The 14,428-nt window shown below is 42.1% G+C and overlaps 1 protein-coding gene across 1 annotated transcript in view; it reads right to left on the minus strand.

Annotated features, from left to right (window-relative positions):
• The window catches only part of F5 (coagulation factor V), a 69,313-nt gene that overhangs the window by 45,494 nt on the left and 9,391 nt on the right, over positions 1-14,428 (minus strand). The window contains exons 3-4 of the mRNA XM_059280942.1: positions 11,995-12,117; positions 492-704 (exon numbers count right to left, since the gene is read on the minus strand). Coding sequence (XP_059136925.1) covers positions 492-704; positions 11,995-12,117 — 336 coding nt within the window. The remainder of the gene's footprint in view (positions 1-491; positions 705-11,994; positions 12,118-14,428) is intronic.

Consider the following 14,428-nt stretch of genomic DNA (forward strand, 5'->3'; position numbering starts at 1 on the left):
AAAAAATAAAAGACTAACCAACCAACCAACCAACCAACCAACCAACTAAGCAACCAACCCACCCTTAACCAAGTAACAACAAAGGAAGAGAGCTGGGGTATACGTGCTTATAAACCAAATCACCAAAACGAACTTCAGCTATGCCAGTTGTCCCAGCCAGTGTCCTTTCCAGGAACTCTCCCAGTGAGTAGGGTGCTGTACACTTTAAAATAAATAGACCTGGCCTCAAGGTAAAGGTCATACAAACACGCAGGAATGATGTCAGAACAGATGTGAAGGAAACTGCCATGCCTAAGATTATGGGAGGTTTTAGAAGAGACAGGAAAGCCAGTACCAGGGGCCATTTTCTCTCAGTCATGATCTGGTCTCCACTGTGTTCTCCTGCCTCACCTACAGGAAGGTACCAAGTTTCTCCCAAGTCTTAGCCCAGTATCATCTCCCAGCTACCCCAGCATCTTTGCTGTGGTTGACTCTGGTATTATTGCTTTTACCTTTCTTACAGATAAGCAGAGGTCCAATCAGGCCCGAGTTGAAATCCTGGGTCAGGTTTTCATAGGAGTAGTAGATGTGGGTGAGGCACGGAGGGTCATCGGGTGTGGGCCCGCTGTCCTCAGTGATGACCCACACGTAGGTGTACTCTCCTCCAGGAGCCACAACATCATCCATCCTCTCCGCTGGGAATGTGTGGTCAGGATACGAAGCCCCTGGAGAATAACAGCCACAAAAACATCTGGAGTTTTCCATCATTCTCCAGTGTGGACAACCCCAGATGAGCTCTCTGCAAATTACCTGCTTTTCACAGCAACTTTCCTAATCAGAAAGAGTCATATACTTACTTCTATCCCCACATCTACACAATACTATGGTGACCTGAAGAATAATTGCTACTAGCAAAGATTACTTAAGATTGACCAAGTTAGTTCTCAGGGTATTGGAACAGCTGTTTATATATAATCAAAGACTCAAATCACATTTCATCAGTAAACCATCTCCTAATAAGAGAATCAGTATGCTTTCCTCAGAGTCCTTCAGGAGTCATGCTACCTTACTGTTAGCATAGGATGTGTGCACTCTTTACATATTGTTTTGTTTGGCACTGAAAATACCATGTCTTCTTCACACAGCAATCATCCCCAGACCCGTTTTCTGTCTCTCAGTCGCCCCTTGGCAATGGGCTAGTCTCACTCTTCTCCATCTCACAGTCTCAGCCTCTAGCTCCCGTATGCTGTCTACTCCTGGGCATATGAAACCAGTCTGTCCCAGAAGTGAAGATACCTTCCCTTCACTGTGCAGACACCCATCAACAACCTACACATACTGGGTGTTCCCTCCAGCAGCTGGGGGGCAATGCAGAAATGAGTCTTCCGCTTTTGGAGAAGAACCTAGATTAAAGGGAGTTTGGAGGATTGAGACATGGTAGAGATGGAGCAAGTGAGAGCAGGAAGGGGAGAGGTCAGGGTTCTAGGCAATCAAGGGGCACTGGCTTCCTCTTGGCCAGCAGCGGTCCCCATTCAACTAAGCCAAGGGTTTCATGATTGCCAGCTGATGCCAAGATCCTCTTTGGGACACAGTTACCTTTGGTAGAAGGCGAGGCCATCAGAGCACAGGGAATCTAGCCTGAAGTGTTTTATGTGATGGGCCAAGGGCCAGTTCTTCCTGAATGGATTGCACTTTTGAAAAGAGGAATGCTTGGTTTCGGCCTTGCTCTCCCCTCTTCCTCTCCCCATCCCCATCCTCCCCGGCCTCCCCCCTGCCATATCCTTTGATTGATATATAACAGAGTTCACCAAATTTAAATATGATACTTGGTGAGCTTAAACCAATGTGTACGGTCTGATAGCCAGTCACAGTGAACACAGAGAATGGTTCTTTTGTTCAAAGTATCCTTATGCTACCTATAATCCATGCTCTCTCCTATAAAGGCCAAGAAGCTGTTCACCTACTTTCTTTCATTAAAACTTTGTTTTTATATCATGTCTTATAAATGAGATGATATATTGTTTATCCGTTTGTGTTTGATATGTGTCTTATTAGGGTTTCTGTTGCTGTTAGAAAATACACCGTAAGCAACTCAAGAAGGAAAGCGGTTTGCTGCAGCTTGTACCTCTCAGGTCACACTCCATTGCTGAGGGAAGTCAGGATGGGAACCTGGACGCAGGGTCTTAGGCAGAAACCATGGAGGGGTGCTGTTTACTGTCTGGCTCTCCATGGTTTGCTCAGCCTGCTTTCTTATAGCACCCAGGACCACCTGCCAAGGGATGGCACCACCCACAGTGGGCTGGCCCTCTCACATCAATCATCAACCAAGACAATACCTCACCGGCTGTTTCTATAGATCCCAGAGTTTATAGTTGACTAAGATTGATTACTTTCTTCCCCCAAGTCCTGCGCATAGAATCTTCCAGTACTATGAAAGCTAGCCCGTAGAGAAGGAGCTTCCGGGTTAGTTCCAGCTTGATTTCCTCATGTCTTATAACTCAAGTGTATCCTACTACACTATTTTAAGGGAGCCCCTCACTGTCACATGACTTGCACTGATCACAGAGCGAGAAGTCTGCTACCATTTCTCAGTTTTGCCCCTCCCTGTGTATGGTGTCTGTTTTTCTGACTACTGTCAATAGTTTTGTTTTATCATTGGTTTTTGGCCATTTGGCCATGAGATGCTCTGTTGTGGTTTTCTTCCTGTTCCTATTTCTTGGCTTTGTCGATTCCTTTTTTTTTTAATTAAAAATTTTCACATTATAATTTGAAAACATTTTTTCCTCTCCCTTACCTCCTCCTATGTCCTCCCCACCTCCCTACCCATCCAGCTTTGTGATCTCTCTCTCTCTGTAAAACAACCAGGAAGAAAGAAAAACACAGAAAATAAAAATGAAAAACCAAAACAGAAAAACTGACTAATAAAAAGAAAAGTCAATAAGACAAAAATATCAAAACAAAAGAGCATGCAGATACACACACACACACACACACACACACACACACACACACACACACACAATCAATACAACAACAGCAACAACAAAACTCATCCCAAAACATAGAGTCCATTTAGTGTTGGCCCACTACTCCTGGAATGGGGCCTGTCCTGGAGTATGGTTGATATACTCAGTGTCACTCTATTGAAGAAATTGATTTTCCCTTTCCCAGCAGGTATCAGTTATGAATAGCTTCTTAGTGAAGGGTGGGACCTCACGTTCACTTCTTCTCAGTGCTGGGATCTTGTCTATTTTGAACCTGTGTGGGTCTTATGCATGTTGTCACAGACTCTGAGTTCATATGCACATCAGTTTTGTGTCTGGAAGACACTGTTTCCTGGGAGTCATCTACCACCTCTGGCTTTTAATATCTTTTCACCTCTCCCTTCACATAAATCCCTGGGCCTTGAGGGAAGGAGCTTGAAAAAGACAACCTATTTAAGATGGAGCACCCCAAAGTCTCTGGTTCTGTGCACACTGTCCAGTTGTGGGTCTCTGTGTTAATTCTTTTTTTTTTTTTTTTTTTTTTGGTTTTCCGAGACAGGGTTTCTCTGTGTAGCTTTGCGCCTTTCCTGGGACTCACTTGGTAGCCCAGGCTGGCCTCGAACTCACAGAGATCCGCCTGCCTCTGCCTCCCGAGTGCTGGGATTAAAGGCGTGCGCCACCACCGCCCGGCCTCTGTGTTAATTCTTATCTACTGCAAGAAGAGGCTTCTCTGATGATGGCTGAGCAATGCATTGAACTATGGGTACAGCAGTATTTCATTAGGAGTCATTTTATCACTCTGTTCCTTTAGCAGGACAATAGTAAGAGGTTTCCCCCGAGGGTCCATGATCCGTCTAGTCTCAGGTTCTTGCCCACTTCTAATCAAGAAATGATTGGTAACTACCATGACAGTTGTGCCAGTATATCTCGTGGGTAGAACAGGTCTCTGTTGTAGGTTGCAGCGTTCGTAGTTGAATGAAATTGATAATTATTTCCCCTCTGGTAGTGTGCAAAGAACCTTCCAGAATCATGAATGCTAGTCATTAGGGGTGAATGCTAATCTAGCTGGGGGACCAGCTCAACTTCTCTGTGCTCAGCAACCTAAGTAAGTTGTATCTTCAGCAATAGGGTCTTACCATTAGGCTATGTACAGTAACCAACAGCCTGTGATATTGGGGTCAGGGTAGGTTCTTATCAGGCCTTTCTTCATCTGCAGATCTGTAGTCTACACCACATCGGAAAAGTTTTAAGTGATTCTTTCCTTCAAGCTCTTTTTCTGCCCCTACCACTTCCGGGACCCAACTAAACATATTACACCACTTGATAGTGTGCCACAGTTCACTTGTGCTCTGCTCATCACGTGACAGTGTGCCACAGTTCACCCGTGCTCTGCTAATCTTCAGTCTTATCTTTTTAAATTTTAAACAGTTTTTTTTGTTTTTGTTTTGTTTTTTCGGTTTTTTGAGGCAGGATTTCTCTGTGTAGTTTTGCGCCTTTCCTGGAACTCACTTGGTAGCCCAGGCTGGCCTCAAACTCACAGAGATCCGCCTGGCTCTGCCTCCCCAGTGCTGGGATTAAAGGTGTGCGCCACCACTGCCAGGCTTTAAACAGTTTTTTAATACATGAATATTCTCTAACAGTTTCTTCATACCATCTAATGTGTTAATGATATCATTTGGTACCCTTTCTCATTTCAGCTATGATGTTTAAATACAGAAGTTACATTTGGGTATTTTCTAATCTCCCATTTCTCTCCTGATCATGCTCCTATTTATCTCTACTTTATGGAACACAATGGAGAGACTCAGAAACAGTTCCCTAAATTGTTATATTGCAGCAGAGCTTGCCTTCCTATCTAGTTGTACCTTACCTCAAACCATCTTCAGAAAATCTACCCACTCAAAATGTGGCAAGAGTTTTCATGGCATCAGCATGCGTCTGTGTTCTCCAGGTAAGAGTGGGAAACAAGGCACCTAGTATGGTCCACAGTGGCGGGGAGTTCAGGTGCTGCAGTGTGTGTATCGATGTACTACATAGGGTCTAAGCACAGAAGCCATGCAAGGGAAGAATTGAGAAGTTATATCCAGAGTCACATATTTCACCAGATTTCTGACATTGGCCATAATGCCACATTTGATAGATGTATCCCAGCTTCTCTCTGGCCTCTTCTGTGATTTTTGTCATTTGCTCTGTATCGATCACCCACGCCTTCTGCCTGTTCCCCAGACATGCCCAATGCTATGCTACTCAGAGGCTCTGCATATACAGTTCTTCCTGTTTAGAGTATTCTTGCTCCATTTCATCCTTTAGATAAAAGCACGCTCATCTTTCTGAAGCCAACACAAACACCGGTTACTTCTCCCTTCATCTCTGATTCTGTGACATATATTTGCTTTTATAATACTTATCACTATTTGAAAGTTAAATATTTGTGGTACATTCTTTCCTACTGGATTATAATTACTAGCATTCTACACATTTTGATTGCTGGAGTGTAGGCTCCTTGACGGAAGGGGTTAGACGTGTATGTTCAGTATCTCTGGTGTCTTCTCTAGCACATAGGAACCACAGAATATATGTTCAATGCACGTTTGCTGTACTGTGACAATTTAAGGTCCTGTGGGCTATAGCCAACGTCACTATAGCTTATAGATGTAATCTGTTGGGATTGCATGATACAAAAGTAAATTAAAAGCCATCATTAAAAAGAACTGTATTATTTAGAAAACTGAATATATTATTTTGGACCATACATCACTGATTGCTTTAAAAAAAAACATAATGCAAATCTCAGAGATCTGGTGGCATAGCCAAATTCTGGCATAAAGTCTGTCTGATCCAGAGCGTTGGCTGTGGTTTGTTTTTTAGTTTCTGCTCACTAATGTTCATTGCAATCATTTTTCATCTAACTAGCCACCTGGCTGTCATAGACACCTGAGACGATGACTCTTGTTCTAGGGTAAAGATGAACCATCAAGTGTTTTACACCTATCCCACCACGAGAGGTTTAATACTAACTAATAACTACTATTTGCTATAAGATAAACTCCCACTTCAATGATCAACAGGATTTGAATGTTAACAATGATTAGGAGCCGAGGAAAGACAAAAGCTTCAGTAACTCCCTGTGAGTTATAACATTAACTCTAAAAAAAGAGTCTATGAGGAAGACTCTCAAAGGACAAGCAGGAAGCTTTATCTCGGAAATCTCTGAAGCACAAACAGGACTGATAAGGAAGCCACCCGACCAGGTCAGACTTTGTGCAACAACTGGTAGGCATGAGGTTCCTTGAGCTGCCCTATGCGAGGCATGCATGCTGGCCCTTACTCAGTGATCTTCCTCCACAGCCTCCTGGGATAAGACATGGTGTACCCTGACTTGATGCTCCCATTGTTCTAGCTGCTAAGACCCCACAGGGGATTCCTAGAGTGGGAAGGTACATCTTCCTGCTGCCTTTCCATACTCTCCAAAAGACAGAATGTGGCCTCCTTTGCAGGGTAAGAGGTTGTCAGATGAAATGTTTGCTTAACTTTTAGATGTCTGAGTTGACACAGCTCACTCCTTCTCTGATTTTATGCTATATATGGTGGTGATGCTCTTTTTAAAATTATTTGGTTGTGTTCACATGTGTATATGTAATATGTAGGTGTATGTATATGATTGTACAGGTGCAACATATACATACCCATGTGCACGTAGAGGCTGATGTTGACACTAGGTATCTTCTTCGGTGGTCTCCACCTTATATACATTGAGGCAGGGTCTCTTACTTGAAACTAGAGTTCACTGACTCAGTAGTCTGGTTAGTCCTCTGGCTCTACCTCCTAACCGCTGGGATGACAGGAGGGCTGCCACGCCCACATCCCCTGCTGGGGATCTAAATCCCTGTCCTCTCACTTACACAATAAACATTTCATACACTGAGCCATCTCCTATCACAATTTATGATTAAATATTTGTTAAATTATGTGAATCATGATATCTTTTCCAGCTAGGTTGAGGAGGAAGGCATCTGGACTTTTACATCAAAGTCAAAACTTTTGCGTTGTACGCCTGATAATTTCGGAAGGGCTCTTAATAATCTTTAAAGCCCTTTACATTAAATTAAGATGAAATAATTCATCTTTTAGAGATACTGTTTTTGATGGGTGGTCAAGACTAGAACACACACACACACACACACACACACACACACACACACACACACACGTTCTAATGTCTTTGTGTCTTTGACACAGGGTCTCCAGGGTCTTGCTCCACATCCCAAGCTGTCATGCCAATCACAATCCTTCCATCTCAGCTTCTTGAGTACCGACATCACAGATCCAACCCTATGTTCAGATGAGACATCTCTCAGTGCTCTTGTGTCCTAGCCCATCTGAGAAAACTGAGATTGGGTGGATTTAGGTTGCCATTACAGAGGGTCCTAGACTGGGGAGCATCTAAGCACAGCCATTCTTCATGGTAGAGGCTAGATGTGGATTTCAACATGGTGGTGCTCTCATGAGGCCCCTCCCTGGTACCAACTACTCTCTTCATTATGTTCACATGTGGTATACAGAGGGTGGAATAGCTCCACTTATGGTTCCATTTATAAGGGTACAAAACCCACCATGAGGGCTGTAACTCCATGACTTAAGTCCCTCTCAAAGGCCCCACCCTTGACATGGTCTTATTGAGGATCAGGTTTCTAACACATGAAGTTGGGAAAACACAAACATGGAATCTGTATCAGTAATGCATTTTTAAGGTGAGGAAAATTGGTAATAAGACAATGCAACTGCTTATAATTGCCCACAAAATTAATATGTTTCTGAGCAAAAGGAAGCTAGCACAGTGTCCTTCTCTCTAGTAAATTATCAGTCCTTCAGTTTAGCCCAGCAATGATTACCATGACTCCCACCACCACCTCAGGCATCCCAGGTGCTGTGCCCAGTGCAGATGCAAAGGAGACCAGGGTAAGTAAGTGATGGTGCTGCAGTTGTGATGGCTTTGACCTCTGTTTACTTCCCATAGCTACTCAATGTAGAGGCCACAATCAGAACATGCTGCTTGTCTTGAAGAAGAACCTGTATAAGAATTGCCTTCTCGGTGTGTGACTGATTTTCCTTGTGTCATCAAATTTATTTGTGAAAATTTAATTATGTTCGGTGGGTTTTAAAACCTGTACAAAACAGGATGCTAAGACATGCATGTAGGTACTGAAAAAAAAGGTTGCTATGGCAACACAAATAGATGTCCACAAGGAGAACTTTATTTCTCATTTTAATGTAAAATAGCATTTTGTATAGTTGAATGGTAATTTTAATTAAGTTTAAAAGGTGAATTTTGGACACCTGGAAATAGTGAACAGTAGATTTGCGCATGGGATGTAGCTTGTACGTATACACAGGATTACTACTAGGGTAACTGGAGGATATGTTTATCAGTTCTTTTATTCTTTTCATAGCAGATTATTTTACTTTTAGTGTAAAACAGAAATGTTATATTTCTCATTTTGTAGCCTATATAATCTAAAACAAAATAGATATAGCTATTTAGAGGAAGCATTTATGAAATGTGGTTTGTTTGTTTTGTTATGTTTTTGTTTTGGTAAATCTGATTTTGACTTTGTAATCAAAATAAAGTCAAACTCTAAATTGAAAAGAAGAGAAAGGGACAGGATGGACTGTGAGAGGGCACAGAAAACCTTGTTCGTCCTGTGGTAGAGTAATCCCCTTACACAAGAGTTCTCATTCATTTTATATTTACTTAGTTCTGTTCATTTTCTGCTCAGTCCACACTCATCTTTATAACATGTTTACTTCTGCCATGAGGTACTAATTATTTTCAAAGAGGCCCCCAGTATGTTTTAAAATGTGAAATGGTGCATGCAAGCTTTGGGACAGTGAAGTTCTGTAAAGAGACTCTGGTTACCCTTTAGGGCATTCATTCATTAAATCTCCTTTGTTACTTATTTTTTGTGAACTCTTTCTTCCCCCATTTATTAAACACAGTGAATGTCTCTGTGCATACAAAGATCCAGGATATTCCTTTAGAAGCTGTAATTTAGACAATGGGCATGTTAATGCCGGTGTTGTAGAATGAACTTGATTCTACTGCATAGACATTAAAGGGTTTTTAAAATGAAAAATGCAGATTTTTTTGTGGTTTATGAGAATTTTTTATTCATCATTACAATTTGTTTCATATTTGGTAAAAATAAATAAATAAAGTTGTGTCAAGAATTGGAATGTTATGGAAAATCCTTGAAGACTAAGTTTTCTTTTCTTTTCTTTTCTTTCTTTTTTTTTTTTTTTTGGTTTTTCGAGACAGGGTTTCTCTGTGTAGCTTTGTTGCCTTTCCTGGAACTCACTCTGTAGCCCAGGCTGGCCTCAAACTCACAGAGATCTGCCTGCTTGGATTAAAGACGTGCACCACCACCACCTGGCTTGAAGACTAAGTTTTCATACACAGAATTTTGCAACACTTAGATGCAAAATACAATCTCTTAGATTTTTAGATTTAGGGCTCTAGCTTATCAGAAGATGGTTAAATATAATGGAATTATAACATTAAATACAATTTAAAGCATTTTATAAACCACTAAAAACAATTTTGTGGTATAGTACAATGCAACTCCACAGGTAAATACAAGAACATGAATCAAATAAAAGAATACTATCAAGGGTCTGGGAATGAAGCTCAGTGGTACAGTGCTTGCCCAGCATGTTGAGATGCTGGGTCTGATCCCCAGTGCACACACACATACACACACACACTGGGAGGGGAAAGGAAGGGAGGGAGACAGAGAGACAAAGAGAGAAGAAGGAGGGAGGAGAGAGGGGGAAGAGAGATAGAGAAGAAAAGAAAGAATAATAGCAATATTAAGACTTACCATGAAACAGACTTTCTCAAAACAATCATTCAAATACACCTTACCAATAGTACAATGCATGCTACCTACAGACTTTTTGGAAATTAAATTAAATTTTATTTCAATTTAATTTATTTTAGTGATAGGAAATTTGAGTTTTTATAGTGGTGTGTGTGTGCATGGGAGGAAGCCAGAGGACATCTGACAACCTGATCACTCTTGCCCTTCGTCCCTTGAGACAGAGTTTCTTAGTGAATGTGGAGCTCAGCTGGTGACCAGTAAGCCCTAGAGAGATCCTGTCTCTGTTTCCTGTCTCCCAGCACTGAAGGTTATAGATGCACCTGGCAATGCCTCACTTTTTCTGGGAGTTCTGGAAACTTTAACTCAGGTGCCCATGTTTGTTCAGTAAGTACTCTTTCCTGCTAGGCTGTCTTCCAAGACCTGATTCAAAGCTTAAAAATTTCAATACCATTAGAAAGGAATTGTAAGCATTTCCACAAACCAGCTTGTGTATTCTGTCTAACAGGGGAACCCATCTGTAACCTACCTACCGCTATGGCTTCTAAACACTATGCTTATTGTCTCTGTCTCAAACTGTCCATCTATTGAACGTTTACTTCTGAGATAAAGAATTTGGACTCTCACATTGCTGGTTCACCATGTAGCTAGTGTATCCCCACCAAAATAGGTCCAACCATAGAGGTAGACAATAGGTGAGGGTGCGTGCTAGATACAGATGGGGAGATACCACATTTTAATACAGAAGGGCATGATACAATGGACAGGAGGCTTGTCTTCACGTGAAGGAAACTACGTACTAAGTCTACATCTTGTTTCCCAGGGAAGTTTTTTATGTTTCCTCCTTATCTGCATTTACTGTTTTTGAATTTATGGGAATATAGGCACTCATACACAATGCTAAGAAGCTACAAACAGATGTGCTGCGGGCATGTTTAGTAATTTCGTTTCACAAACGCTTGCTGACTGAGTAATAGAGGGTCAAATAAACATTCAAGGAAGATGGGTGATGTGGCAAGGTCCATTCCCTCTTCAAACAACTGAGCTGAGGGGCAGAGTCCACAACTCTTACCTTCTCCCACGCTGTAAGTGGCGCTTGAAAGGGACAGTTTGACCATGCTGCAGTTTCTTTCCCCTGCTTGTATTGTATTTGAATTGCTAAACACTGGTTTAGAAACCTCATAAGTAGACTAACCACTGTATGAATTTAGGTGACTCAGAAGAGACTCCTGTGCACAATGTCTCATCTAGGAACTTACCAATTGTCCCAATTTTTTCTCTGTTGCTATGATAAAACACAAAAGCAACTTGGGAAGGAAAGGGTTTACCTGGATTACAGATTACAGTCCATTCTGGAGGGAGCCAAGGCAGGAACTCAAGGCAGTAACTGAAGCAGAGATCACTGAAGAACTCTACTCACGGGTTTGCATCCCTGGCTTGCTCAGCCACCTTTTTTTTTTTTTTTTATACAGCCCAGGCTCACTGCCCAGGGGTAGCACCATCCACAGTAGGCTGGAGCCTCACATATCAATGAACAGTTAAGAAAATGCTCCACAGACAAGCCCACAAGCAAATCTCATAGAGGCAATTCCTCAATTACAATGTATTCTTTCCAAGGCAGCATACATCTTATTGTCTGCAAAGGTGAAAGTATTTAGTAGCTGGCTTTTTACAAAAAATGTTTGCTCACCCTTAATTACCATGGGGCTTGTTTGTGCCCATTAGAACTCATGGGAGCAGGGGAAGGAAGCATAGTAGCCATGGAGTTCAAGTAGAATGCATTTGCCCTCCACTTGTCTGTGTGATGATAATTCTTGCTTACACTTACTGTAGAAACATGGATTTATCTCTGCCTGAAACCATCCTTGAATGTATTGTCATTCCCATCCCAAGATGAACAGATGGAATTCAGAGAGATCAGATGATTTTCTACTAGGAGCAGGAACTTAACAAAATTCTGGTATTTAGGAGACTCTAAACCATTAGTTTTCATCTCTGAAATGGAGAGCAGGATCAATTTTTATAATTACAATTTTCAGGAAAGGAAATTTCTCTAAGAGTGCATGGTTAACAGTATCAGTTTTTAAAAATACTTAGCAATAATATTAAAGAGATCTACCCTTTCTCTTGTCAGAGGAATAATAAATTCGTCTTACCTTCTGAAAATTTACTGTATTTAATTCCTTGAGGATGAATGCTTATGGGCTTGTCTGCTTTGTTTTTGAAGTGAACTTTCATGATGTCTCCAACTTCAGCATATAAAGTAGGTCCAAGAAGTCCTATGGGAGGAGAAGTTTGAAATTGTTTACATTCAGGATCATCAAAGACACAGCTGCTAAGAAGGAGGGACATGCAGAAAGGTCCCAAGGTGATTGCTGTCATTCCTTCTGGTCCTGAAGTTGGCTTGCTTCTCTTGAACTTGACTTAACCCATCTCCTGACCTTTGTGTCTTTTTTGCCCGTCTACTGCACCATGGCTTATTAAATGACAATGAACCACAAATCCTTGGCCTTAACCCAAAGCAACTCCAAAGACTTGAGTTTGCTCCAGACCCTACCCATTTTCATGTGATGTCTTTTCTTATATGTTTTAGTCTCCACTCTCCCATGGATCTGAGTGCAACTAATGAGTAAATCATAATGGTACTCATGCAAGTTCAGCAATCCCCAAATTCATAAGACCTTATTGAAAATGATCTTAATATATTTAAGGAAAGCCCTGGCATCAGTCCTCACACCAATTTTACAATATCAAGGAGAAAATGAGAAGTGAGCAGGTGTAGGGGTTGGGAGGATCCATGGGCCACCATGAATTCCTTCTACATGGAATGGCAAGTCATTTGAACATTGTATAGTATAGACATGGTTTGACATGTTTTAAAAATTCATACTCAGCCGGGCGGTGGTGGCACGCGCCTGTAATCCCAGCACTCGGGAGGCAGAGCCAGGTGGATCTCTGTGAGTTCGAGGCCAGCCTGGTCTACAGAGTTCCAGGACAGGCTCCAAAGCTACACAGAGAAACCCTGTCTCGAAAAACTAAAAAAAAAAAAATTCATACTCATCAGAACAAAGAACACGGCAGCTGCTATGTATGAAAAAGAGAGCTGTAGTGTAAGGCATAGATAGTGGTATATTGAGCTAGTGTGTGTAGCAGTGCAGTGGTGATTTTCTGGACGCATCTGGGAGTTAAGCTAACAAGGTTTTCTAACAGATGGGATGGAGCATGTATGAGGAGTCAGGAAAGATCCCAAGGTTTCTTGATCTGAGCCACTGGCTAAGTAATGCTGTGAGTTACCATGACAGGGAAGAAGCAAGAAACAGCCCAGGGACACAGACATCAAGACCAAGGCCATTAAGACATCAAGACACAAGACATCAAGACCAAGGCCTTACTTGCTATTGCCAGGCACAGTGCAGAGTCTTGAACCACACAGATAAGTAAAACGCAGTCCAACATCCCTTCTCTGCCATGTTGTAATGCCTAGGATTTGGAAGTGTGCTGCCTTGTGTGGTAAAAGGGACTGTGCACATATGATTAAATTAATGGTTAATTGTGGGAGTCAGAGATTTTCCTGGGCTACCAGATAGGTCTTATGGAGTCACAGGGTACCATTAAAGGGTTACAAGAGAAGCTTGAGAGGGAAATTAGAAGATACCACTCCACTAACTATGAAGATGAAGGAAGGGGAAAACGTCAATAAACCCAGGCAGCTCTAGTTAATGGAAAAAGCAAGAAAGTGACTTTTCTAGAGTCTTCAGGAGAGACAGAGCTCTGCCAACTCCTCTTTTTAAACCTAGTGAGCCTGACTTTAATCCCCTACACATCCAGAACTGTAACTGTAACAGAAGAAGAAAAAATTGATCCATATTTTGAGGCAGGGTCTTGCCATGTAGCCTAAGCTGGCCTTGTCATACTCGTGATCTTATTGTCCTGGCCTCCTCTCCTGATGCTGGAATTATAGATGTGTGCCAGGACATCTGGCTGATTCATGCTTTTCCAAGGCACTGAATGTGTGGTAATTTGTCACAGCTCAACAGAGGTTCCGCCTTCCGTGCTCTGTTCCCATCTATCTGCTCACTCTTGTCCTATCCCCGCCCCCTTTACCCCTTATCTGTGGCCACTGTTATCTAGTTCCTGCCTCCTTTGCCCCTATCTTTGTGGCCACTGTTATCTAGGTCTCCTCCTTTGCTCCTGTCTTTCTGGCCGCTCTTGTCCTGTTCTATTTTTTGAAGCCCCTTTCTTGGAATTTATGCTGTTTTTATGCCAGGAGCTGTTTTATTTGTATTTCTGTTTGCTCTGGACAGGATCATGGAGGACACATTCTTCATGTCTCATTTTGGAGATGGTTAACAAAACCTCGGGAGTGTGTGTGTGGAGGAAGAGAGTTGGCTTGCCCAAGATCGGTCACTGGCTCCCTGGCATTGCTGAGACCAGAATCTAGGTCTTGGAGCTCCCAAGAAAACTCTTTCCTTAATTCTTTCTCTGGAACAGTTAAGACTCTAGCCTTCCTAGACTAGTCCAGATGGATTCCTCTTTCTGGTTCCTGACTTCGTCTGCCTCATTGGCTGACCCTGTCTTCTGAATGTTCCC

The sequence above is a fragment of the Peromyscus eremicus genome, chromosome 15 (assembly GCF_949786415.1).
Source record: "Peromyscus eremicus chromosome 15, PerEre_H2_v1, whole genome shotgun sequence".
Lineage (NCBI taxonomy): Eukaryota > Metazoa > Chordata > Mammalia > Rodentia > Cricetidae > Peromyscus > Peromyscus eremicus.